This window comes from Sparus aurata, chromosome 4 (genome assembly GCF_900880675.1).
Source record: "Sparus aurata chromosome 4, fSpaAur1.1, whole genome shotgun sequence".
Taxonomy (NCBI): Eukaryota; Metazoa; Chordata; class Actinopteri; order Spariformes; family Sparidae; genus Sparus; species Sparus aurata.
Window position 1 is genome coordinate 20,551,116 of NC_044190.1, and position 25,417 is coordinate 20,576,532.

The 25,417-nt window shown below is 40.7% G+C and overlaps 3 protein-coding genes across 8 annotated transcripts; 1 reads left to right on the plus strand and 2 right to left on the minus strand.

Moving 5' to 3' along the window:
- Window positions 1-1,644: 1,644 nt before the first annotated feature.
- On the minus strand, window positions 1,645-9,645 carry dcun1d2b (DCN1, defective in cullin neddylation 1, domain containing 2b). Of its 5 annotated transcripts, none has more exons than XM_030414405.1 (7): window positions 9,513-9,645; window positions 7,156-7,372; window positions 6,891-7,059; window positions 6,442-6,572; window positions 6,190-6,272; window positions 5,809-5,905; window positions 1,645-4,932 (listed from the first exon to the last, which is right to left on the minus strand). In XM_030414405.1, exons 2-7 carry the CDS (start codon window positions 7,328-7,330, stop codon window positions 4,853-4,855), a joined length of 735 nt encoding a protein of 244 aa, XP_030270265.1. In that variant the 5' UTR covers window positions 7,331-7,372; window positions 9,513-9,645; the 3' UTR covers window positions 1,645-4,852. The 5 variants fall into 5 exon arrangements, with proteins under 5 accessions (XP_030270265.1, XP_030270263.1, XP_030270268.1 ...); XM_030414403.1 differs by lacking the exon at window positions 9,513-9,645 and adding an exon at window positions 8,639-8,732; XM_030414408.1 differs by lacking the exon at window positions 9,513-9,645 and adding an exon at window positions 8,459-8,632.
- On the plus strand, window positions 8,301-19,461 carry tmco3 (transmembrane and coiled-coil domains 3). 2 transcript variants are annotated; one of them, XM_030414400.1, is made up of 16 exons: window positions 8,301-8,409; window positions 9,731-9,787; window positions 11,019-11,115; window positions 12,129-12,439; window positions 13,375-13,542; window positions 14,090-14,269; window positions 14,348-14,548; window positions 14,640-14,768; window positions 14,858-14,950; window positions 15,210-15,396; window positions 15,675-15,792; window positions 16,074-16,269; window positions 16,392-16,542; window positions 16,633-16,712; window positions 16,814-16,963; window positions 17,646-19,461. In XM_030414400.1, exons 4-16 carry the CDS (start codon window positions 12,185-12,187, stop codon window positions 17,757-17,759), a joined length of 2,022 nt encoding a protein of 673 aa, XP_030270260.1. In that variant the 5' UTR covers window positions 8,301-8,409; window positions 9,731-9,787; window positions 11,019-11,115; window positions 12,129-12,184; the 3' UTR covers window positions 17,760-19,461. The 2 variants fall into 2 exon arrangements, with proteins under 2 accessions (XP_030270260.1, XP_030270261.1); XM_030414401.1 differs by lacking the exon at window positions 8,301-8,409 and adding an exon at window positions 9,441-9,578.
- An 867-nt stretch (window positions 19,462-20,328) lies between these two features.
- On the minus strand, window positions 20,329-24,937 carry LOC115580252 (potassium-transporting ATPase subunit beta). The gene is made up of 7 exons (XM_030414402.1): window positions 24,480-24,937; window positions 23,077-23,205; window positions 22,873-22,986; window positions 22,585-22,790; window positions 22,428-22,490; window positions 21,925-22,017; window positions 20,329-20,957 (listed from the first exon to the last, which is right to left on the minus strand). Exons 1-7 carry the CDS (start codon window positions 24,589-24,591, stop codon window positions 20,799-20,801), a joined length of 876 nt encoding a protein of 291 aa, XP_030270262.1. The 5' UTR covers window positions 24,592-24,937; the 3' UTR covers window positions 20,329-20,798.
- Between the last annotated feature and the right edge of the window lie 480 nt (window positions 24,938-25,417).

Sequence of the window (25,417 nt, forward strand, 5' to 3'; positions counted from 1 at the left end):
CTATTGTGTTGGGCGGCGCGGGCGAGTTCATCAGGTGTCTCCTAAAAAGGCAATCCCCATGGCCCCAAAGCCTAAGAGCTGGGCGGCTGGGTGTGGAGTGGTAATGGGGGCTGGACGCACGGAAAGAGATGCTAATGTTGCTGCTGGGCTGGAAGCTCGTCAGCTGGTACTGGACCTTGTTGACATCCCACCCGCCCCATGGGAGCAGGGTAAGAATGGAGCATCATCCAAACTGATGATTTCCCCCCCACACCACCACCACCACCACCACAGCATGGCAGGGTTCCTCTAATCGTCATCTTCCCCAATTACCTCAGCTTTACCCCCTTACACAAACCTGTGATTCCCGACCTTTTATGTCTTTCAGTTTTCTCATGTATCTCTTGGTGAATGTAGCCCTGGTCACACTCAGAGTGACCGCAGACAAAGCTTTACCAGGAGAGCCAATGATGATGATGATGAGATGCAGCAGGAATGCAACCTGATAAGGGACAACTGCTACCAAGCTGACATTTTACACACACTGTCAAACACACACTGGAGCGCAGCAGAATATGGAGGTATTTTTGTTCCATTCACCACTACCTTTTAGTTCGCATATCTCTAAGGTCAGGTAGTTTGGCACAACAGCGTTGGACAAACGCCTGAACTCAAAAATGATCTTTTAAGAATTTTAGTGGTCGTAGTTTTACACGATAAAGTTTTCCAATCCAAATCTATTATTCAAAGGAAGTTTTGAATAAAAAGTAAAAACAGCTGCCGAAGTTGTTGTATTTCCACAATAAGAGTTTGGTTTGAAGTTGTATGTTTGCACCACAATTTTGCAAACTTTTGCCATGTTGTGATTTATAATGACTCCCTGATCAAAAATGTCATCACTTAATCATTTTATTTTAGTAAAATTTAGTTGTCATTTTAGGCATTTTTGTGTAATGACTAAAAATGGGTTTTGGGAGGACTATCATGCCAAGTTTGCAGCAATTCAATGTCTTAAACCAAGTGACAGGCCACCGGGTTTGTACTGTTCTGCGAGAGTAAAATTCTAAATTGTGTTTTGTTTGTTGATTTTTGTTTGTGCTGAGAATGGATTGGGATTTTGAACTTGTATAAATTGTTTGTACGTATTTGAAGTTTTTGAATTAAAAATAAATAAATAATTCAAGCACTGTCAAGGTACCTAAGCTAAAGTGTTCCAGACTGTTGAAGGCTTTGTGATTAAATCTAAATTGCTATGAATGCAACTGGAAGAAGTGTTTTCTACAGTATTCTTTTTTTAACCAGTAGCTCATATCAACTGTGTTTTGATCAATATCATTCAAAGGTCCAATTTGTAATTTAGTTGATTATTGAGTTTCATTACCAACTCATCAAATACTGACACTTTTGCTTGTTGGTAGGTTGGGGTTGCACTAGGAGACAACAAATATGACGACAGTATGTTGCAAATATTACTAAGATTTTTAGCTTTCTGTGCAGATGTAACACCAGAATATTTTGAAACATCAAGCCTTTTTCAGGGAGTATATTGGGATTCAAGCATGTTTCCTAACCTTGACAACAGAATGGATCAGTTTATTAACTTTTCTAAACTTTCAACAAACTAACTGCTGCACTTGGAAGACAAAAGAACAATGGTTACAAGACTGTTAAAAACAACATGCTTTATTGACAACTTTCTTAAAGAAAACAACGTACGATTTGCTTCTGTGACAAACCATAACATTCTGTAAATACCTGTTTTCTGGACAGCGAAAAATAATACTGTTTTGATAAGAATGATCATCATGACTAGAAACAGCTGACCACACATTTGACAAATAAAAACGTACCAAATTTATCAAACTGAATACTGAAATATGTTCCTGCTCCTGAATCACAGGCGATGTAAGAATGCAGAGAACAATGTAGAAGCTTACACACCATCTCACTGTTGCAACAGTCGGGAAACACTTGACATGGGACATTTCATTGCACCAACACGTATCTAACTTGCTCAGCCACAAGGATGAACAACATCACACACTGACCAGCTCCTGCAGAGACTATTTAACAGCCATGAGGGAGCTGGTTTCTTTGCCGCTCATCTGCATTCAATCTGGGACAGAAATCAAGTTTATGCATGGCGCCATAGTTCATGTCTGACTTCATTTTTACATAAATATGACAACTTAAACACAAATTTGTCAGCTTAAAAGACAAACAAAAGGCGATTATTTCCCCTGTAGTTAGATGTTGACGGGACAGAGTAGTACACTGGGGAAATGATCCATCCTGATCTTAACACAAACAGTTTATCATGACAACAGTTAGACAAAGATAGCATAGTTTGTTGCTGTTCGGAAACAGAAAGCATGACTTCTGACTGGGAGAGGACGACTGGTACCTGAGCTCTACCTTCTGTCACACTCTTCAGCGAACACAGAGCTGTTTAGTGTTGATGATACGTATAGAGTAACACTACGTTTATGGAGGAGGAGCACTGCTGCACTGGCCCCTGTGGAATAAAAGGCTCAAGTTTTCTGACCACATCCATCAACACACAGCTGAGTCAGTTCTCACACACCCGTGGCCACATGCAGCCGGGATTGAGAGATGCTGTGCTGCACAGGTGCCTCTAGATGGCAGCACAAGCAGCATTCCTAAACTTTTCTCTGTCGCAGTTCTTGGAAACAGAAACAGTCAACATCCCAAATAAAGAAATTGATAAATGGCTCAATAAATAAATCAATATGCCATAAAATGCACAAAAAATAATGTTAAAAATAAATACATGCAGGCATTGGTGACTGTGTAAAATGTGACCAATTGGCATCTCTGTTTAAATTTGCTTCTGGATTTATTTTCCACCGAATTTGGCAGTTTGGTAACACTTGATAATATCAATCATTAATCAATGGTAGATTTTCAGTGCGGTTGTATCGATATGTCGTTTTATGCTGTACCATGACAACTGATAATTATCATACCACGTACATTTGCTAATTTAAGGTATTTAAATTCTACCATGTTAGTGTTATTCAATATAAATATATTTCACATTGTTTTCAAGATTTACTCTGTCTGACAGGATATAATAGTTTGTGAAATTTTTTGTGTTTTTCCTTGCTGTAGGGGCCATTGCAAATAATACTATTCATAACAACACACACAATCCTACCATTAAACCATGACATTTTCTAAAGATTATCGTACCGCGAAAATCACATAGCATTGCAGTTCTGATTTAGAGTTAATTGAACTGTAGTGAATAGTGTGTCACTGTTAACAATTAAATGCTTTTCAAACCATTTATTAAGCAGTTGTTTATTATAAAGTTGCAACTGATGTTTAAAATGCTTTGTATAAATACTGTGTAGTTCATTGCATCGGATGTTTATACTGTAACAACTGCTTAATAAATGGTTTATAAAGCATATTATTGAAATTTAAAAGCAAAAAAAAAAAAGAAATAACGAATTTATTCTGTATTCATAGAAATACAGACTTTTTTTTCCTTTGATTTTTATGGTTTCAGTCCTCCATAACCATCGCCCTGCAGTTCCTAATCCATGAAAAGCAGCAGACTAAAACCTCAACAGTGTAAACAAAATACTCCTGGCTGGGAGGTGTGCGTTAAAAAGTCTCGTGTGTAAGTGAACCTACTGTTGTGTAAACTGAGTGGCTCTGTAGCTGTATACAGGGCTGCCTGATAACAAAAAGAAAAAACAAAAAACAACCTACAACAGAAAAAAGCTGAATATCAGTGCAGTTTGTAGGGTTGGCATGTCACTGGGTAATAGAAAACGGTCAGTGTGCCAGTCAGTTTCTCTTTGTGTGTACAGCAGGTCACAACTAAAAGTCAACCAAATGCTTGAGTCGCAATTTTAAAAATAAGGATCCTAAATGCTTCTTATGTACGAATCATGATCTTACACGTCTTCAGCTGTTTGCTCAGATATATATTTTCATTCCTCTAAAGCCAAATCTATTCGTCTTCAAATGAGTGTACAGTGTTTTACGACCGTAACAAAATCTGCTGGTGCTGAGCTCAAAAAGCACGCCGCTCTGTCTCAGTGTGGATCTGAACTTCTCACTGTTGCTCAGGTAGGGCGAATCACCATTTCTTAACTTCTCCTTATAATAAAACCAAATGAAAATATTGAGCATTGCATTGTAAAAGAGGCAATATGTTTAAACCCCCCCCCCCCAAACGCAAAAATCACACACACACGCGAACACACAATGATGAGCAGGCACACTCTCTCGGCTCTCCGTGTGATTGTTAGAGAGCTAAACATTCGAAAATAATGTAATTGATTTTTTTTCACATCCATGGCACTGCTTCACTCAAGCTGACAAAAACATGCAGGTTTTAACGGACTGTTCCATTCACAATTGACAACGTAAGAGGCCACATCCTACTGCATCTATAACTTAATCCTCTGTGTGTGCTGAAGGTTCACCGTGACCGTCCCTCCTCATTGTGCCAAGGGTGCAGGCTGGTGAGCAGAGTCCACAGCAGCAGTTCAAAGCCAAACCCGTTGGTGATTCGCCCTCGGGTGATGAGTTTTAGGGTACCCATCGTTTTCCATATTGCAATTACAAAGTCTGTCCCTGCCAGCAGACAAAAAAAACAAACATCATCCCTCTCTTGTTGATTCCCCTCCTGCCCTCCTCTCTGATCGGCTGTTCCAGGTCACTCCCCAGCCAAGGCATCTTTATGCAGTTGGAAGAACAATCTTAACGGCAAGCTGCAGTCAGGCCTGTTGAGAAGTAGTCTCTTTTTGGCTCGTTTGTATGAAAATCCTCATTCAAAAAAAGAAAATTGGGAGAAACATAAACTCCATCTGCTGCACGAAGCCGGGACAAAACACTATGTCATGTTGCGCTTACTCCCCGTCACAATCGGCCGGGCAAACTCCACGAAGTCATCTATGAGGACAGGCCACGCCCCTGAGGAGACAGAAAAACACTGAATATTACTAACATCTCTTCTGTAATGACTCAATACATCGAGGCAATGATCCAATAATGTGCCGGTTTGGGACACTAAACGTTTACAGGCGCCCAAAGTTGGTGGAGTCAAACCTACTGTGTGTCTCCTCCGTTCTGTGAGGCATAGAGTTTATAACAAGAGAAAGAGGATTGTTGTAAGATTGTTTCTGACTTGAGTGATTCAAACATTTCTAAGATCATCAGAACGAAAGTCCAAAAGTCAAAACTGGGATGAACAGGCAGCAATATATGAGCACCAGAAATTACATTCACATAACAGGAAATAACAACAAAAGCAAACATTTCGGCTCTAACACCACAGAATGCCGAAGGAATGAGCGCCCGGAAAGAAGTTTGCATTTTATCCGTGCCAGTTCCCTCGTCTAAAAGCCAAGGGGCTTTTTTTTTAATGGGTTTTTGGTTAAATGCCTGACATAAGGTCTGTGGTGGGCACAGGCTTAAGATATTTTCGTTCTACGACATAAAATATTTCAGTTAATACACCACGTTTGAAATAAAAAAGTGTTTAGGTAATTGATAAATTATTTGGCATAAAATATGATGACAAGGTTCCATTTAATAATCTCAGGAGAAAATTCGAACATGAAAGAAATTACATTTGTTCCAGCCAAAATCAGGTGAAATGCAGTTCATCACAGGGTATTAACATACATAGTGCCGTGAGATCTTACTCTGACGTGACATTTACTGCAGTCTGAGTTAATCAGGATGTCTGATTTTATCATCTGCAAGCAGCTTTGAGTGATCAATGGGTGTTCTTTCTTGCTCGGCCTGCTCAGTCCTCATCCTGAAGAAACTTAATCATAACCTCACCTTCCTCATCATAGTTCGACATGTCGTCTGCAATCATATTTCCGAAGTCCAGGAGGAGGTTCCACGTGTCCTTGGGAATTGAGCGCTTGTGATGCTCCTGAACGCAGCACAGAGACAAGAGTTAAACATTATGGAGTGATCGATATTTATTAGAAATAATAATAAATAAAAAATAAAATGAATAGTCTGGAAATAAATACACACTTTCATGAAACCCAGTAGTTTTTGTGCCAAAAATGTGTTACTTGTGTTGTATATGACTGTAATGTGTTTCTAATAGTTTTGCTTCTTTATATGCAGTATGTACACTGGATGGACAAAATGGGGAGGGAATTAAAATAAGAGGGTGAAAACAAATGTAACCATAATGTCGGCTCTCACCAGCAGGAAGCGATTCCAAAGATCCAAAAACTTAAAGCGGCCTGTGAGAACTAGATTCCAGTAAGCAACAGCCATGTCTAGGTCTAGGAAACCATGAAGAGAAAGATATTTAAATTTTGTTATTCACATTTTCAAATGAAGTAAATCCAGTTGAAAATGCTTTTGAGCCGATCTGCACCTTCAAAAACATATTTTACATATTTCTAAATATATATATTTTAAATATATTCTAAATGTTTTCTATATGCTTACCTAAACCTTTCTGGCCGGGGTTCTTCGCAAAATTGAAGGTAAATTGGTAGAAGTCTTTGAACTTCCCCGTATCTTTGAGTTCCTGCTCGAGTCTTGGGAGGATCGCCTTGAGTTTCTCAGGACTGTCACAGCTGAAAGAAACATTAAAAACAATCCTGTTATTAGGAGTTGTGGTGAACTACACACACAAACTCGCACTATATGAAGTCTAAAGTGTCTGACCATGTAAATTAAGTATGTGACACAAAATGTTGAACGCTTCTAGGACATTTAAAAGAAATATACAGTTTAAGATTCAATATTTGTGCTTACACAAAGACAACAAGATTGAACAACTTCTTACTGCTCATGAAACGATAACTTTGCCCAAAAAATGAATAATAATGTGTCAAGAATGCAGCATCACCTCAGACACAAATATTGTATTTTTCAGTACGAGTGTTGCTCACCCGAGCTCAGACATGCCATCCAGGAACTCTTTCCTGCTGAACTCGCACTGCGTGGCTGCTCTGAACTTCCATGCCACCACAAGTATGCTCATGCTAGCCGGATCCAGAGTCAGGTCATCACAGAACTGCTGGATCCCATCGATGCCTATCTTATTGTCATCCTGCGGGTCTGCAAATACAGCTGAGAGTCAGCAAAACAGTGCTGAAGTGTGACAAGCGTCCTACGCTCATGTTAACATTAATTTTTAAACTTGATAAAACATGCCTTTGTATCTGTTGTAGAGCTGTTCCAGCTTCTTGCGGTCCACTGAGGTTTTCATGGATTCCTTGTAGTAGAGGTCTGGATTCTGGAAGTAGTTGTCTGTCGCGACTTCTAGTTTCCAGTCATTCTGCGTCAGGCAGTACACGGCTGTCCTCTCCCCGGCCTGTGTGAAGGACATGAACTGCCGAACCTTGTCCTTCTGCGATGACTTCAACTTGTGCTGGAAGTCAAACAGGGCACACAGATTAACCAAGGGCTAGACTAACCCGTTAGGTCTGTGGGCTCCTGTTACACATACTCCCCCAAACCGTTCTGCTCAGATACCAACTGTTATCTGAAAACTAGAGCCCGACCATTACAGGATTTTTGGGGCCGACACTGATGTTGATATTAGGGAGTAAAATAATTCACATATGTACAGAAACCATGAAATACTCTGTTTGCTGTGTGTCTGTTTGTTGTTTACACCCAAACGTGTTATGAATATGCAATATCAAGTAAAATATGTATTAATTGAAGTTTCATTTTAACACAGAGATTTATGGTTATGTCAAAAGTTTTTTGTTTTTTTTTATCACTTTTTATTGGGGATATTACTGAACAAATCAACAACTGATCCACACATAACCTGGGACCTCCAGGACCATGGAGGGTCTGGGGCCCTGGGACAGATGCCTGCTTTGCCCAGTTGGTAATCCAGCATTGGATACATAAAATGCAGATAAATTAGCGGCGACTTCAGGCTGCACGTCAACATTTAGCTGCACAACATTAAATACATACAACACACAGCCTTAACTTTCTCAGCATTCGTTTAAACTGCATTGCTCAGATTTCCACTAAAACTTCAGGGCTGGAAGCAAGTTTCTGTATCCAAAGATACTTCAATAAAACGTGCCATGTCTATAAGATCTAATATATGTGCATACAGTTTAAAAAAAAAAAAAAAGTAAGAATAATTGCAGGCGTGCTACTGCCTGAATGTTAGAACAAGTGCAATGCAGAAGAAGACAAACACCGACACTTCCAGATGCACCACAAAGATACCTCCTCGGGTTGATTTAATCTACACACTCGTCGGGAGGACTGCACGTCTTTGCAGAACTGCAGACCTGACCCACCCGATCATCAAACAGCAAATTCACCATGACAGGCCAGTGTTAGGCGACCCAGTTTTCCCAGGGAGGGGACGTTTGATCCTGCAGGCTCTCTCCTGACCCGGGGCAGCAGCGCAGGCGAGTTACCAAAAAGGGAAAGGTACGTGCCGCAAGTGCGGGTGTCCGATCTCAAAATACCAACAACTGACCTTCCATTTCCCTCATATTCCCGACACAGATCACCCTGACAATGCGACACTTGGCTGAGGACACCCCGATCCCTCGTATCGGTGTGTCCCCTGAGCATCAATGACAGCCGTTACCGGTTTGTGGACTTGTTTAACGGAGCTAAAGCATCGCCCCGGTTTCTCTTATTTAATCTTACCTACCATTTTATCACACGCTGTTTTGGCCCACTTGATATCCAATTATCGCTTCTGCGCATGCGTGAGGAGAACTGCGCTACTGTAGGGCCACTGGAATCATGGGAAATGTTGTTCTGGAGCAGTGTAATCCCACAGGCCCTGTGTTTTGAATACCTTTAGCTCAATAGCTTTCTCTCTATAAAAAGACTGAAACTATGTATTTGTTCTCGAAGTGCGTCAACTGACATACATTAAGAGGGAAAGGTCACTTTGTAGTTTGTAGTTTCACACAAAACTGTTTGTTACAAAAGTTTTGATCAAGACAGCCGATGAAACTGAGCCTCTAACTTTTAGACTCAAACTATGTTGTTGTTTACATAAACGAAAATATACAATTTGAGCAGCCATTAACATTAGGCGAAACTGGATATTTACTGTAAGTGCACTTGGCACTGTTGCGGTGACAGCTTGCTAACATCTGAAAACTACAAATCCCATACCAAAGCTGATAACGATGTTTCGGAAGTAAAATAAAAATGGATTAAAGTTACATGGACGCGATTATTACTGATCACAGAAAACCATGCAGTTGTTTTCAGTTTCAGCCGCAGTTTGTGTAAACGACACCTTTAGACACGCTCAGCGAGCTGCCTCCAGAAAAGTTTCCGTTAGTAATGCACGCGACCGCTACTTAGCTAGCTTACTGTTAGCAAAGTTGTGTTAGCTTGTGTCATGGGAGTGTGTGCACTCAGCTGGCTGGAGCTGGTCTGACAGCACTGGAATTGAGGGCTAACTTAGCTTTACTTACAGCTCCGGAACAAAAAAACACAGGTTGAACTATAGACATTAAAACTGAACCAAGTTTTTATGGGGGTTGAGTTAATAACAACGTGCCTACCTGGGCGAAGTTAAGCTAGCATCCCATTGCTAGCACGAGTAATGTTACCGAGGGTTGAAGATCGAGGTAAACATGAAGTTGGTCGCGAAGTAATTTAGTGAACGCCTGCCTGACTGACTGCATCGACGCTGGCTGCAGCTATGTGGCACAGGAGGAGGGGTGTCGGTGGTGTTGGTGCGGTACAACAGCATGATTGTTCCCTTCTTCTTCTTCTTCAGCTTCTCCTTCAGTCGTGGAGTGGAGCTGAGAGCCAAGACAGCATTCATATTTCGCAGGTAGTTGCAGCCCTTTCTTTTCGTTTCTGTTTCCATTGATCTGCTCAGTGTAAAAAGGTGGAGAAATCTGTGTTCGGGACATTGAACATAAATATAATTACACCGCCCTGTGGTGCTTCCTGGTGTGTCATTCATGTGTAGGGTGTGTGTGTGACTGTGTGCTGTCTGCTGTCATGATTTCTTTGACTTCCATTGTAGGGAGGACATTTGTTTTCCTACTTAAGTTGCATTTACATGTTTGTTAATCGGCTGTTTGTGTACATGCATCCATCAGTATAGAGTAACCCGGCAGGTATATTAGTTGCCAAAAGTCAGAGCCAGTCAAAAATGAGTGGTGGAAACTGAAAATAAAAAGAAATATCTGTACTTAATAACATTGTTACTTAATTACATTTTACTACTTGAGTGTCTGTCAGGGTTGTTACCAACATCAATTGTTAGTAATGAAGTAGACCAAAACCAGATACTTGGAATAGGTATGCACTCGCAGTAAAAATACAAATCCTAGTTTAAATGTTTTAATAATCACTGCAATTTACTCACGTACTGTAGTTAAAAGTGCACTGTGTAGTTTTGGAGAAGAAATTCCAACTAAGAATTTTAATATTTAGAATATTAACTCAGAAATTTTCAATAACTGAATAAAGAAGCTTTTGTCAAAGGAAAAGAATATCCTGAGTTTGAAGCTAGAAATGTGGCAGGGTCCGCCAAACACTTTTTTTAAAATTAAAATTTCTTCCCCCACTACATAGTGCACCTCAAAGTAATTCTCTACTATTATATACTTTAATTCCTCTACCTTGATTTTCTAGTTCTATTTACTAGTGACTTTGCAGATTTATTTATTCTGAGTTGATAGGCTATTACCTGTGACGTCTAACCCATCACATAATGTTGTGGGCGGGACACTGAGTGTAGAAGGGATGATAAAAGACTTTATCGTGGATTGCGATAGAAAACACAACAAGTTGATCGTGGTGTATTTTCATAATTGAGATGTCGTAAATCGATATAATAGTGAATATCCTCGCATGAATGAGTTGATTTGGTTTCCTGATTAATTTTGAAGTACCTAAGGCTGTCGCCACGGTGGAAGACATTGCTTGCACATTTATCTCCCACAAAATGCCCAATCAGATGTGTGCAGATACTACGCATCCCAAACTGTTTATTATAACATAGATTAATCCACCCAACAGTTCATGGATGCTGTTGTGTTTTTGATTTCTAGCAACAGTAGCTGAGCGGCTGCAGTCAAGACTCTGGAAGCAGAACACAGGAGCAGTTTGGAAAGTCAACATCCGTCAGCTCGACTCATGCTCACAAAGGTGTGGTCTGGCTTTGATATGAGTTGAATCCATTCAGTCATTGCGCTGTTGTAGAAACATATTAGACTCTTAATTTGGCACAGTTTGTATTCTAAGCATGGGGGAAATGCCACAACACATTAGGTGTAGACAAAATAGCGCCACTGGAATTCAAGTCAAGCCAAGAGCACTTAACACAGCATGACAAGGTGCTATTAGCTACTTAAAGCATCCAGTAGAACAGGCCACAGGTGTGTGCACACAGCTGTTGTTGAAGCTTTCAGCCAAAGATTAAAGCGTCTCTTGAGGTGACTTAAGTAAGAAGCACAGAGCTCATAAAAGCACAGTGCAACTCACATCAGAAGGATTATCTGTATCAAATTTTAGGGTTATTACTGTCATTATCTTTGGTTTAAAGGGCGTCTCTGGCAAATCTGTTATTTCTTAATAACAAATCCCATGATAAAACCAAAACAAGCAATGTGTTTGTCAATCTTTTTGATTTTCCTACTTATACCGCCCTATCAGTGCCTCTCAGCACCACATTCATTTTTACCTGGAGAAGACATTGACAAAAAAAAAAAAAAAAAATGCTGCAAACAAATGTAAAACACTGAAGTTTGTGGCAAACATTTCAAAATCAGGAATAAATGCTGTTTTTAGTTTTTAACTTGGTGAGATAGGGAATATTTAAACATTTTTAACCCTAACCCACAAGTGCAAAACTGTTGAGCTATTATGTGTTTCTAGATAGGCATTACTATTCATTTTTTTTTTATAACAACTGAGCTCTATAATGGCACAAAGGAATTTAGCTATATCAAGCTTTGGATACACAAGCAGTACTTGTTAGGATGATACATTCAGTTGTTGGTTGTAGTCTTTTAATGGAACTTGTTGACATTAAGAGAAACAAATCGCACTAATTAAAACTCTTCTGATTTAAATGTATCATAGTAATCTCCTCTGTGTTGTTCTTTTTTCTGTTGATCTTTGTAACAGCCATGTCCTTCCTGCTGTCATCTGTCCGTCAGGTCTCTCTCTCTTTATTGATCTCCACCCTCGGGTGAAGACACAAGTAGAGGTTTGAATGCAGGTTGTATGTTGGCTGCTGTGCTTCGGCATGGCGGGGGCACTCGTGCTGCAGAAGGACCAGGTGGCCCAGCACGCCATCAAGCTTTATCGGGGCAAAGGGGCCACACACGGCCACAGCTGGGTGGCCAGCAACTGCAAGCGGCTGGTGGGTCTCCTGCGTCAGAAGAATGTGGTTGTCAAGAAGCTGGCAGCCGCCGCTGATGCTGTTGGACGAGACCTGGCCCTTTCTGAGCCTGAGAGGCACTTCCAGGTAGCAGACAGACCAAAGGCTCTTTATTTGGGTCGTAATGCAGTGATTTATTAGTGGCTGTTTAGCTGTATATTTATGGACTGGTAAAGTACATGGTGCGTGAGACACAACGTCTGTAAGTCTTCAGTGTGGTGTCTTTGTCTGTGTGTTGACACATTTCTGTTGGCAAAATAGTTCAACAATAGGAGCCTCCATGTTCGTATTTCACACTTGAGATCCGATGGCCTGGTTAGATTGGAGCAGAAACTAACAATCAGCTCAAACCAGAAGGCAATCCAGGCCCTTTAAATATAAGAAAATACAACAAATGAGGAAGGGAATATTAGAAAATTATTTATTATAGCAGCTAAATGATTTAAAAAGCCAATATATTTATATCACCTTCTTCAGAGCTTGTATGTATACACATGTATGGCCTTACCTATATAGTAGCAAGAGCCAAAGCCACAATGAAGCAAGTAACTAAGTGTTTTCATTAATAATTCATTAATTTTTATGATTAATGAATTAATCCAAAGCCTTTTATGATATTCCAGAACACTTCTTTTAATGTCTTTGGATTTTTTTTATTTTGTTAAAAACCAAAGGCATTAAACTTACTAAGACACAAAACAGACAAAAGCAGAAAAGCACTCCATTCCACAGAGGACAGGAGATTATTTGGCACTTTTGCTTGGTTGGAGACAAATTATTTGTGGATTATCAGAATTTTCTGTCAGTTGATTCAATTAATAAATCGACTAAATGTTTCAGATCTTGATCGGGTTATGGCCAGACACTTGCTGATTTTCTCAGACTTAATCCTTTCCACTCAAACTTTGATGAAGACATGAGACATATGACAAAAGCCATATATATGCAGGAGCTTGAGTAAAAGAGGACATCAGATATTTTATAGTCTTACTAGTGAAAGTTGTCTCCTCGTCTGCGTTCAGGTTCACACACTGGAGGTTTTCCAGAAGGAGCTGAATGAGAGCGAGCACCTGGTGTTCCAGGCGGTGCACAGCCTGCAGAGGGCGCTGCAGGGAGACTACAAGGACGTGGTCAACATGAAGGAGAGCAGCAGGCAGAGGCTGGAGGCCCTCAGGGAGGCAGCCATAAAGGTGAGCAGTGGTCATTCATGTAGACTACATCAGAGTGCAGTAGAGGTGATCTGATGCATACATAGAGCTGTATGTAACAGGCATTTTTTTTTATTCATTATTAATGAATACATTTATTTTTTTCCCCCTTAGTCGATCAGTTGTTCAAGTAAAGAATAGTACAAATTGTCCATTACAGGCTCTGGAAGCACAAAATTGATTTTATGAATTAGATATCAAGGCATCAAACATGCATTTTAAGCAAATGAGACGTAAGAACTTTGAAATAACATGATGAAAAAATGAAGTTAAATTGTATGAAAGCTAATGAGTGATGTAGGGTTTTCTACCCAAATGTTATTGTAAACAAACATTGTGATTCATTCCATTGTATCATGAGTTGTTCTGTGATTACCGGCCCTCATATCATGTATAACCGTATGTTACTGGTCCTATGAGTTTATTTAGTGTGAGTTTCCGTGATTTGTTAACAGCCACACGTGTCTCGCTAACATGCCTTTCATTTCTAACATGCACCTGTCTGTCGTGTTTTGCTGTCACCGTTCAGGAGGAACAGGAGTATATGGAGCTGGTGGCTGCTGAGAAGCACCAGCAGGAAGCTTTGAAGAGCGCTTTAGCCCAGAACAAGACACTCTCCATGCTGGACGAGATCCTGGAAGACGTCAGGAAGGCAGCAGACCGGCTAGAGGAGGAGATCGAGGAGCACGCCTTTGATAACAACAAACAGGTAGCACACACCACATGCATACACCTGTTTTTCCATGAAAGCATCTTACCAGGGCTTACCTTCATGTTTGTTGTGTAGATGAAAGGAGTGAATGTGGAGGCAGTGTTGAGAGTGGAGGATGACGAGGAGAGTGGAGGGAAGAGGAAGAACAAGTCCCGGCCAAAGGAAGTGGAGGATGACCTGGGACTGAGCATGCTCATAGACTCGCAGAACAACCAGTACGTCCTGACCAAACCACGGGACTCCACGATGCCGAGAGCGGACCATCACTTCATCAAGGTCAGTTTGTCCCTCTAGGCTGAATACAATTGTAAATGCTGCATTCATTTGTTTTGAGTCTTTAATCATGTTGTTTGCATCGTGTGTGCAGGACTTGGTGTCGGTGGTGATGTTGTCCCTGCCCTGTGGTTGGATTTGCTCTCTGGTCGGCCTTCCTCCCATGTTTGGATATATAGTCTGCGGCGTCCTACTTGGACCCTCGGGCCTCAACAGCATCAAGGTGTGTTTGCGTGTGTTTTTTGTTTGCAGAGTCTAAAATTACTTTGTGCGCTGGTTGTTCATTTCGGCCTCCGTCTCTCTGTCTTACAGTCTATGGTCCAGGTGGAGACTCTGGGGGAGTTAGGTGTGTTCTTCACTCTTTTTGTGGTGGGACTGGAGTTCTCACCTGAGCGGCTTCGCAAGGTAAACGACCTACATAAAGGGATTGTTATTGTACATTGTCAGTAGCCCGTTCCTCTGTTAACTTCTTTTATCTGACTTTTCTTGACAATTGGCAAATACCTGTATTGTTCCAACTTAGAAATATTCCCCCATCCCTCATTCTTTTGTTCGATTTTTATTTATTTTTTTACAATAAAGCTGCTCTAAGTCTTTAGTTAGTTACATTCTGTCATAAAATGGGTGAATGTCAGTGTGCTGTATACAAACTCTGTGTGTGTAGGTGTGGAAGATATCAGTCCAGGGCTCGTGCTACCTGAGTCTGCTGATGGTGGGGGCTGGTTTGTTGTGGGGACAAGTCCTGCATATACGACCCACACAGACTGTCTTCATTTCCACTTGTCTGTCCCTGTCGAGCACTCCACTGGTGTCCCGCTTTTTGGCAGGAGGGAGCAGAGGGGAGAAAGAAGGTATGTAGGTACGTCTGTGCCTAGAAATGAACATAGATATGCGTCACAGTGTCAACTTAGTCAAGGTCACCACTGAAACAAGTGGTGAACAAGGGAACAAATCTTCTGAAAGCTGTGTCAGGAACAAAGTGGAATACATGTATATCTCATTCATCTGCTCAGTATAGTATATTCTCAAAGTGTAACTAAATAACGAGAAGGCGCCTTTATTTAACTTGTATTCAGAAGCGCTATTAGCCAAGAAAAGGCAGCTAGATTCTGACAAGAGTCTTTTCCAGGTGATCTGGACTATAGCAGCGTCCTCCTCGGAATGTTAGTGATGCAGGATGTTCAGCTCGGCCTCTTCATCGCCGTCATGCCGACTCTGATCCAGGCCCAGAGAGGAGACTTGGGCAGGTCAGTGAGCCTCTTTGTTGTTGATGACGGTTCTCAGTCATCTAGGAAACGGTAATTCTAAGTGCTATAACGTAGGTAACTGGACTTGTTCAGTTTCTTTAATATGTTTCACCAAAGAGAGATGAAACATCTTCAAGAAACTGGATCGAGTCCAGCTGCCTGTGTTATAGCACTTCCACAGAAGCAGGTTCCACAGAAGGAACCTCTTTGTTCTTTGCATGTTTATATTTGTACACAGACAAACAGCACATCTAAATCTGTTTTCCTTTTGTGAAACACAGCTTCCTGTTGGGAAGTCTTCGTGTATTGTACCTCTTGGCCCAGGTCCTGGGCTCTCTGGCTGCCGTGCTGCTGCTGTGTTTGTTACTCAAGTCATTCCTAATCGGGCCCTATTACAAGAAGCTGCATGCCGAGAGCAAAGGCAACAAGGAGATCCTGGTGCTGGGGATGGCAGCTTTCGTCTTTTTCATGCTGACGGTAAAACTTTGCTTTCAATCGTTTATTCGTCGCTGTTTTCCCTTCTTTCATTTCTCTGCAAATGTTGTGCTGTGAAGAAGCTGTTTTGTGTTGATTGTTTTTCTCGCTGACTGACACTGTAGGCGACAGACTTTCTGGATGTTTCCATGGAGCTGGGATGTTTCCTGGCCGGAGCTTTGCTGTCCACTCAGGGTCACATGGTTACGACGGAGGTCACGGGATGCATCGAGCCAATCCGGGATTTCCTCGCCATCATCTTCTTCGCCTCTATAGGTCAGATCCAACATGACAATTTTATGACAGCTCTCAGCTTCTGTACATTGAGGCTTTGCTCATCACGTGTGTGTTGGTGTGACGCTGCAGGTCTCCACGTGTTCCCGACGTTCGTGCTGTATGAGCTCACCATTCTGCTGGTGCTGACGCTCACTCTCGTCATTATGAAGGTAAAGACTTTTTCTGTCTTTCTACTCTTTCTTCCCCCTCCTGTTCACCTTTCAGACTTTCACTCCCCACTCTCTCGACTTCGCTCCTCATTGTCTCCCAGTTCGTGATGGCCGTACTCGTGTTGTCAGTGATCTTGCCGCCGGGCTCTCGACACATCCGGTGGATCGTGTCAGCCGGTCTGGCCCAAGTCAGCGAATTCTCCTTTGTCTTGAGCAGCCGTGCACGTCGTGCAAGTATCATCTCCAGAGAGGTTAGTGATGACTAGATATATAAACACTGACAGTTATTTTATTCTTGAAACAGTCGTAGGTGTCCCAGAATGAATCATTTCATTCCAGTTCAGTTTCATGAGTTTCTCATTTCCTTTTCTTATTGCTGCTTTTCAATTTGCTGCCTTGTGATAAAGGGCTGAAATGAAATAACTCTAACTCTTAAGTAGGGCAGCAGATAACTACTATTGTCATTATAGGTTTAATCTATCAATTAATTTCTTGATTAATCAAATGGCTGTCTGATCTATAAAATGCAGAGGTCTGAGAGCCCAAGATGACATTTTCCAAAGCCTTGTATTGTCTGACTAAAAGCCCCAAATATTTTATTCAATATATATTATATTCAAAATTATATAAAACACAGAAAAGCAACAAATGATCACATTTGAGATGCTCAACCTTGAGATTATTTTCCGGTTTTGCTGGATGAATCCACTGTAATGATAAACTGTTTACCATAACCGTTTGCAATACATTTTGTGTCACTTGACTAATCCCTTAATTGTTTTAACTCTACAATAAAGATCTTCAGCTGTAGTGCCAAAATGTTCATGATGACTGTACATTTGGGAAAATTAGTAAACAAGGAGATGTTCTCGAATGAACTAAACAGAAACTGATGGATCTCAGTCTCTAACACCCGTATCGCTCCCTGTGCAGGTGTACCTGCTGGTTCTCAGCGTCACCACCCTCAGTTTGCTGCTGGCGCCAGTGCTCTGGAGAGTCACCACACACAAATGGGTTCCCCGGACCGAACGCAAAACAATCACATGACCAGAGCACCTTCGGGGCTGAAATGTTACCGATGTGACTCTAAAAAGGTGACGGAAGCAGAGGTTAAGTCTTAAGCAGACACTCAGAAAGGCTGTCATCGTAACGCACACAATAACATGACACTGCCTTCTGGACCAAATCTTTCTCTTCTTCTTCTTCTTCTTCTTCTTCTTCTTCTTCTTCTTCTTCTTCTTCTTCTTCTTCTTCTTCTTCTTCTTCTTCTTCTTCTTCTTCTTCTTCTTCTTCTTCTTCTCTTCCTCTTCCTCTTCCTCTTCCTCTTCCTCTTCCTCCTGAATTAACACACTCAATCTACTGCTTGATGGTCAACATCAGCTACACTTTGACGTCTTCATAAATCCCTCCTTCAGACTGTTATAAGGTCTTCTGCTATCCATGTATATCACCTGTTACATTTCTCTCCGTGACCTGCTCCTCCACAGTGTTTACACATAGCTACTGATACTGTACAACACAACCCAAAATCATTCAGCTAATATCTATCAAAACTTAACCTCTTCACTCTTTTAGCAAGAATCAGTTATCCTTAATCAAAATGGGAGGCAAAGCTGTGTGACAGTTCAGTAGAGAAGCACAAGTACTTTCTCCTACATTATGTGGAACAACAGATCATTTTTCTCTCCGCTGTCAGTGTGAATTATTTTGTTATCGTTGTTTTTCTTTTCTGTTTTGTTTTTTTTTTTTACTTCATCCGTTGACTCCGAACTTTCAAACCCAAGTTTTCTCTATCCCTTGTAACATCACAGTGACCAAATCTGACAGTTCAACTTCATGTTTACGTTTTCATGTACAAGTAAAATGGGGAGAATATTTTGCGTGATTCAAATTTGCAGTTTACAGTTGACCGTCTCACATTATAACATTTAGATTATTGCAGATTGCAATTTTGCATTCTTATTGAAGTGCAAACCTTCTTTCTGTAGTATTTATTAGTAAGTAATTGTAGTTTATTTTAATCATTGTACTACTGTGAAATTATCTGTGATGACAGTTTTAGAGTTGCCTAAAAACTACAATAACTCCTCGTAAAAAGACTCCAAAACAAACTGTTTTAATTTATTCACTTTCTCCGTTCAGCTGTATGTAATCCCCAGTATATAGCACCCGATAGTGAAAAGTAAGAAATGAAGATAATGAAATATTAGCAGCTCACACAGAAAACGGTCATCAGAATGTATTTACTGATGTTCGATCCAAAAAAGAAATCCTGCATTAGTTACCATTGAATGTCGAACTGACCATGTGCCTGCTAAACGCTGCTCTGCACTAAGAAACAGACTTTGAGGAGTGATCACACTGTGCAGGTCCTCGTCTTATCTTCCATATTGTGCAATGTAACTGTACGTGTGTAGCTATGTTCATGTTATATTTTGTTTTATGTGTAATCTTTTTATATTTTCCTGCAGTGCATTAACACAGAGGGGTATGTTTCTTTACTTTGTGTGGTGGATTGTGTTTACATACTTGTTGTAGGTGGTCATGACCGACGCTTCCAGGCACAAAGACATGCTGTTTCCATCAAAACGTTTGTGTGTTTTTAAGTTGTAATTCTTTTATTTATTAAAAAAAAAGAGCTATGTTTTAAAAAAAAATATTGATCATTTTGTTATTAAAACTGTGGTTCAGCTCTGTTGCATTATAAAAATCAACTTCAGTCACTGTTAATACAAAAAACTACAAAAGAGAGGGGACGCTTTGAATCAAATCTGTGGTGTTTTATTTTACAGGTGTCAGTATGAGTCCTGTAATCCAGAATATGAATATCTCCTCGTGAACCCCTTATTACAAGTTATAGTTTAAGTGATGATATGAATCGTTCAACCAAAAAGTGCCTTTTCCTTTTCAGATTGTTTCAATTAAAGGATCATTTCAGTATTAAGTATTTCACAAAAAAATGTCCCTTGATAGTTATAATGCCAGTTCCAAAAGAAATGGGACATGATTTAAAAAAATCTATGAAGTTTAAGAAGTCGAACATATTATTTACTGTCTTTATTCTGTTTTCACTGTGTGTACGTCAAAAAGGGTTAACAAACTGTCACATTTTGTTTTATTTATGTGTCATGCAGCATCCCAACTTTTTTGGAATCCTGTTTATATTGGGATCATTTCTCTACACTATACATGTACCTTCTGATGACGGCAGCATTGTGTTTGCATTGATCCTTTACACCTTCAGCACCGAAGCCAAAAACAAAGAACCTGACCAATGGACATATCACGCCATGTGATCAATCTGTGTTATCACACAGCAGAACAATCTTTTTCAAGGAAAACGTCTGCCTGACACGTGTCTGTGTGTGCGCACATGCGAGCACACCTGCACCGTGTAAGCTGTTAACACCCAAACTCTGCAGTCAGCAGATCAGTGAGAACCCTCATCATCATTATCATCCTATTAGCACAGACTGCCTATTACAAATACAACAGACTGTACATGAATAGATTTTTAGAAGTGCTTTTAAAACAGCTTTATGATGGAATACTTTTGGTTCTGTTAATCTTAATTATATAAATCTTGAGCTCAGCAACTACTCTTGAGACCAAAAAAAAAATTTGGAATGAGATTTTATTTAGAAATATTTTGTCGTCACATTATAATAACATGTTCTACAGTGTCTTTAATCCCAAATCCACATCAAAAGTCTTGTGTGTTCCCTCCGACATTCACAAAACGATACTTGTATGAAGGGAGGAGAGGAGGAGACAGGCAAATATAAAGTTTGTTAGCATGCATCAGGCTTCATAACAATAAATACATGTATAGATTAGATTATTTCTTTGTTATGGTGAAACCTGAAATGTAGAGGACAAAGAACTCCACAAATCACTCAGCTAAGCATGACAACATCATCTTAATAAAAGCAACACACAGCACAGAGATTCACAACGGGGCCTATACTGTTGGGTTAACTTGAATACAAGTTGTCTAAAGGCTGTTAGATAATCATCATTATTGATCTACAGGTGATCCTGACAGGTGAGTTGGGATATCTGAGGACCTCCTTCCTGTTCTGTTTCTCATTTTTCTGCTTTGAGGTAGAAGAGGACTTTCCCCTCGTAGGGGTCGTGGATGTTTTGGTAGCTGATCTTGTCAGAGACCACTCTGCACTGGATCTTGGCGGACATTTCTCCGACCAGGCTGAACCGAACAGCCACCAGCGGGTTGACGTAGGTTGGCTGGAAAAAAAAAAGAAAGAAGTCAATGTAGACTGTTGGTTACTTGATTTTTGTTAATAAGCTAAAAGAAATAGTTTGCCTTTTGGGAAGTAAACACATATGCTTTTATGCTGAGAGTTAGATGAGCAGAGTTATAAATGTGTTGCTACAGCTAGCAGGTGATTAGCTTAGCTTAGCAAAAAGGATGTAAACGGGGAAACGGCTAGCCTGACTGCTCGGAGGAAACAAAATCCTTCTAGTAGCACCTTTTATATTTGGTATACTCAATGCAAAAACGTTCTGTATTTACATCAAGTTTACAATAAGCTTGACACCACTGAATAGTTCTGAGGAGATCTCTGGACATTTCCAGACATGTCTCTTGTGACAAGACCTGGTTTCTTTAATGAGACTTCGGGACAATTCCAGCCGTGTTTGTGGCCACAAAAACAGGTATTCTAAGGCAAAACAGGAACTTCTTCCAACTGTAACCAAATTGTTTTTGTGCCTAAACATAACCAGAGCATAAGCACAGCATTGTCGCAACATAAACATAGAAAAAATAACCTAAAGAAAAGTTGCAACATAAACAAATGTAATGTTTCAACATATCCGTCGTTTGCAGAAAATGTACATTGCCAACATTCAGTTTGGCTGGGCAGATTCTGTTTCCTTCAGACAGGCAGGCAAGTTATTTTCCCCTTTATTCCAGTCTTTGTGCTTAACTGAACAAATCTCCTGTTGGTTGCTTATACAGATTTACCAAATACAGACACCACATAGGTATTGATCTTTATTACTTCATTCTAAGGAGGAGAGCAAATTAATGTATATTGAAATTCAAAACAAGTTTATTTAGGGATATGCACCCCATGACAACAGTTGAAAATGTACCTATTTGTAGTGCAACCGCACCTTCACAGAGCACTTTTTATGTGTTTTTATGTTTCATGTTATTTTTCAGTGCTTGTGTGATTTTCTTGCTCACCTGTGCCAGTCTTCCGTAGTAAGGGAAGTAAGACAGATCCATCACCCCTCTGTTAGGGAAATACTCGATTTTGTCCACATTGGCTTGTCCGCTCTAAACACACACATACACAGACACAGATTTTTTTTTATCATATCTAAAGGCACATTCCACCAATTTTACTCCAAAGAACAGATTTCTCGTCCCAATTACTACTCATCCAGAGAAAACAGTTGTAATGTCTCATGTTAGCCGGGGGAGCATTGTTAAACATGAAAAAATAATCTTTTGTCTGTTTTACATGCTGGTGTTGTTGAGTTTGAAAGACATGAATGTTTAACAGGCAAGGAGAGTTGCATTATGGGAAATGTAGGATCCAGAGTAAAAAAAACACAGTGGTTCTTGGTTTCAGGTGATCGTACACTGATGACAAACATCATTCTGAATATACTGTTTCCATTTCTCCCCTTTAATCTGGCACACTAGACCTTTAGTACATGCTGGTAAAATCGGCTAATGCTCACCAATACAGTGCAGTTGACGTACGGGGGAAGGTCAGTTTGATTAGAAGGCAAGAAGCTGATGATCTGCAGAGACAAAACAGCATATCGATCATTTACAGTAATGCGATTTATTGTTTTTATGGACTGCACTATTTAAGATATTGTGAGTTGAACGTACTCTGTTCATCTTAATGATGACACAAGGCATGGAGCAGTTGTAGCCAAAGGTCGGGTCCTCGAGTCCAGAGCAAGCTCCCAGCATGCTTTGCGTGAAGGGACAGGCCCACTTGGTGTGGTTAGGGGCGGAGAAGGTGTTCTGGATAAAGTACTTCCCCTTGGTGCAGTTGTATTGGTTACATTCAAGCTGCTTGGAGTCACTGTAGGCTGAGGGAGAGAGACGGAGCACAAGATTTAGATGTTTCGAAGGTTGTTAAATATTATATAAGATGGTGATGTAAACACTCACGCTCCAGGAACTCATGGAGGATGTTGGACATCTGCATCCAGCTGGCCTTGTCTGATGAGTTGTAGGTGATTTCAACATCTTCCTCTCCATAAGTGTCCGGCCACACCATCACCCCTGAGCGGACAACAAACAGAGAGCGGGTTACGAGCTGCTGAGGTTTAATTCAAATCGTCGCTGTCCTTGGTGTAGTTGCTGATGTGTTACCCGGCGATTGTAACCGGTCTTGATAGTCGGGGGCGTATGGATCCAAAGTGTACATGAGGGTCCAGATGGCCAGACAGAAGAGGGCCGTCATCACCACGTAGAAGGCCACATAATACAGGCTGATGTACACTGTGAAGGAGAGAGATCGGCACAGGTGTTTATTTATGCACACAGACAGAGGTGTGATGCTTGTGGCAGCATCACCTCTCTGTGCCCCATCTGATGTTGTACCCATCTGTTGTTGATAGTTTTCAATGATACAGAGGAGAGTTTGGAGAGCGTGCGTCGACACTGGCAGAGGTCGAGGTGTCCTCTGTTGATATGAGCTTAATCTGATTGTAAAATCAAACCCAAAGCTTTTCACAACAGCGGGCTTATCTCACTCTGTGCACATGCTGCAGACACACACCTCACTGTGTGATAACGACAGGGCAGGGAAGCACGCACAAATATGCAGGTTTTATATTTCTCACAAGTCGTCACATCTGACTCAATGTGTTACATAAACACACAACTTTCAAATTATTATCTTTGCACATTGCACTTTTTTTTTTTCTCTGTACATTCTTTTGTCACTATTTTGCAAAGTTAATCCTTATCATCTTTTAGTTTTGTGCATATTAACCTCTACCACAGAGGTTCTATTTTACCCCGTGTCGGTTTGTTACATTACACAAAAGATACTGAACGGATTGGTCACATTTTGTTCATCTTCTGGGGGAATAATGCAGAGAACTATTTATGCTGCTGGTATCTATTAGTGAGAACAATTTTAATGTGAGTAAAGGGGGCTGTTGGGCTGTTGCGGAGGTATGCACTCTACTGAGTGTGACTCAAGTTTTTTATAATACATTTTCTTTTTGGGGGGGGATGCACTTTTTTATTAATGTGAGTACCCTCACTCCGGTTATTGTGACGCACCAAAACGCAAATTCTTGGTACTGTATGTGTAAACCTACACAACAATAACCCAGATTCTAATTCAGATATATGAAGATCTTATAAAACATAAAGCACTGTTACAGATTAAACTACCAGTGTGTAAAACAGTTCAAAACACTGAGCACTAGCCACTGATTTGAATAATTTAGCCGGTTGTGATCCATGACTCCTCCATTGTGCCTCTTTGAGAAGTCTTTTGTTTGGATATTACGTAAAGATTGGATAATTTAAAGGTCATTGTCAGTTGGTCAGGATGGACAAAATAATGTAAACCAGACAGGCAAAGTTCACGGTATTTGATTTTGTGGACATGAATTGATCTAAAAGGCTCTTCTTGTCTTTAAAGTGATCATTAAACAAATGTCCATAACAGTGCTTTAACTACAGTGTTACCAATAAATGACAATTCATTTTCAGGTAAATCTTTTATTTTTATTTTTTTAAATGTATGTTATTCCTACCCCACTTCTCTGGTGTCCTCCCCATTAAAGTCCCTTGGTCTGAGTTCCAGACAAAACGGCCAAAGTCTTCACATCGCTGCCCGCAGGTCCTCTTCTCCTTCAAGGCGGCCATGATGACGCTCTGTGCTGACCAGGATCCACAGCAGACCTTCTCTTTCTATAACTTCTCTTCTTCTCCCTCTCTCAAAGTACAAACTGTAATATGTGTTTTATCCTCTCTCCTGTCCCTCCCCGAAGATTTAGAGGCACTTTCTGGTTTGTGCTAATGTCTCGTCCCCTGTTGCATTCTCTGTCACAATAAAAGCTAAAAGTCACTCCCTGGACGTCGCTCCAGAGTGTGATGTATGCGTTATCTCATATTCACTATTTATAAGGCCAAGATAAGGCGGGCAAGCCGGAAGGTGGGGAAGCTGAGGTGGGCCAACGTAAGAAACGGGTAGGAGATGACGTCCTTTCGCTCCTTGACGAAACCTCAGGATCACCTTGAACAATCGGGCCGGTTGGTTGCTAATGACAACAATCAAGCTGAAAGACTGGACATGATTTACTGTGACTACCTGCCAAAGAGCCAGTTTGATGCTTGAACAAAACACCTTGAACCTGTGAAAAAAAAATAATTCATAGCCAAGGGTGAAATCTAGAAACTGACAGTAGCTCTGTGGGCCCCTGGCTTGGGAAACGAAGGTTGGCCTGCACTGAACCGCCGACTTCTGTGGGTACCTGATATGTGGCAGACCATGAATGCAGGTGTACCGGTTGGTGTTTGTGCATGTTGTGGGATAAAAAACGCGTACTTATGCTGCCAGCATAGCTAAAAAGTGAAAGCGACCTCACCATTTTAAAGAGAGTGATCAGAGGAAAACAGAAGCAAGAATACGTTTCTCTTTCTGGTAGAGAGAGATCACTTTTAAACTAAGCGAAACAAGACGCAACGCATC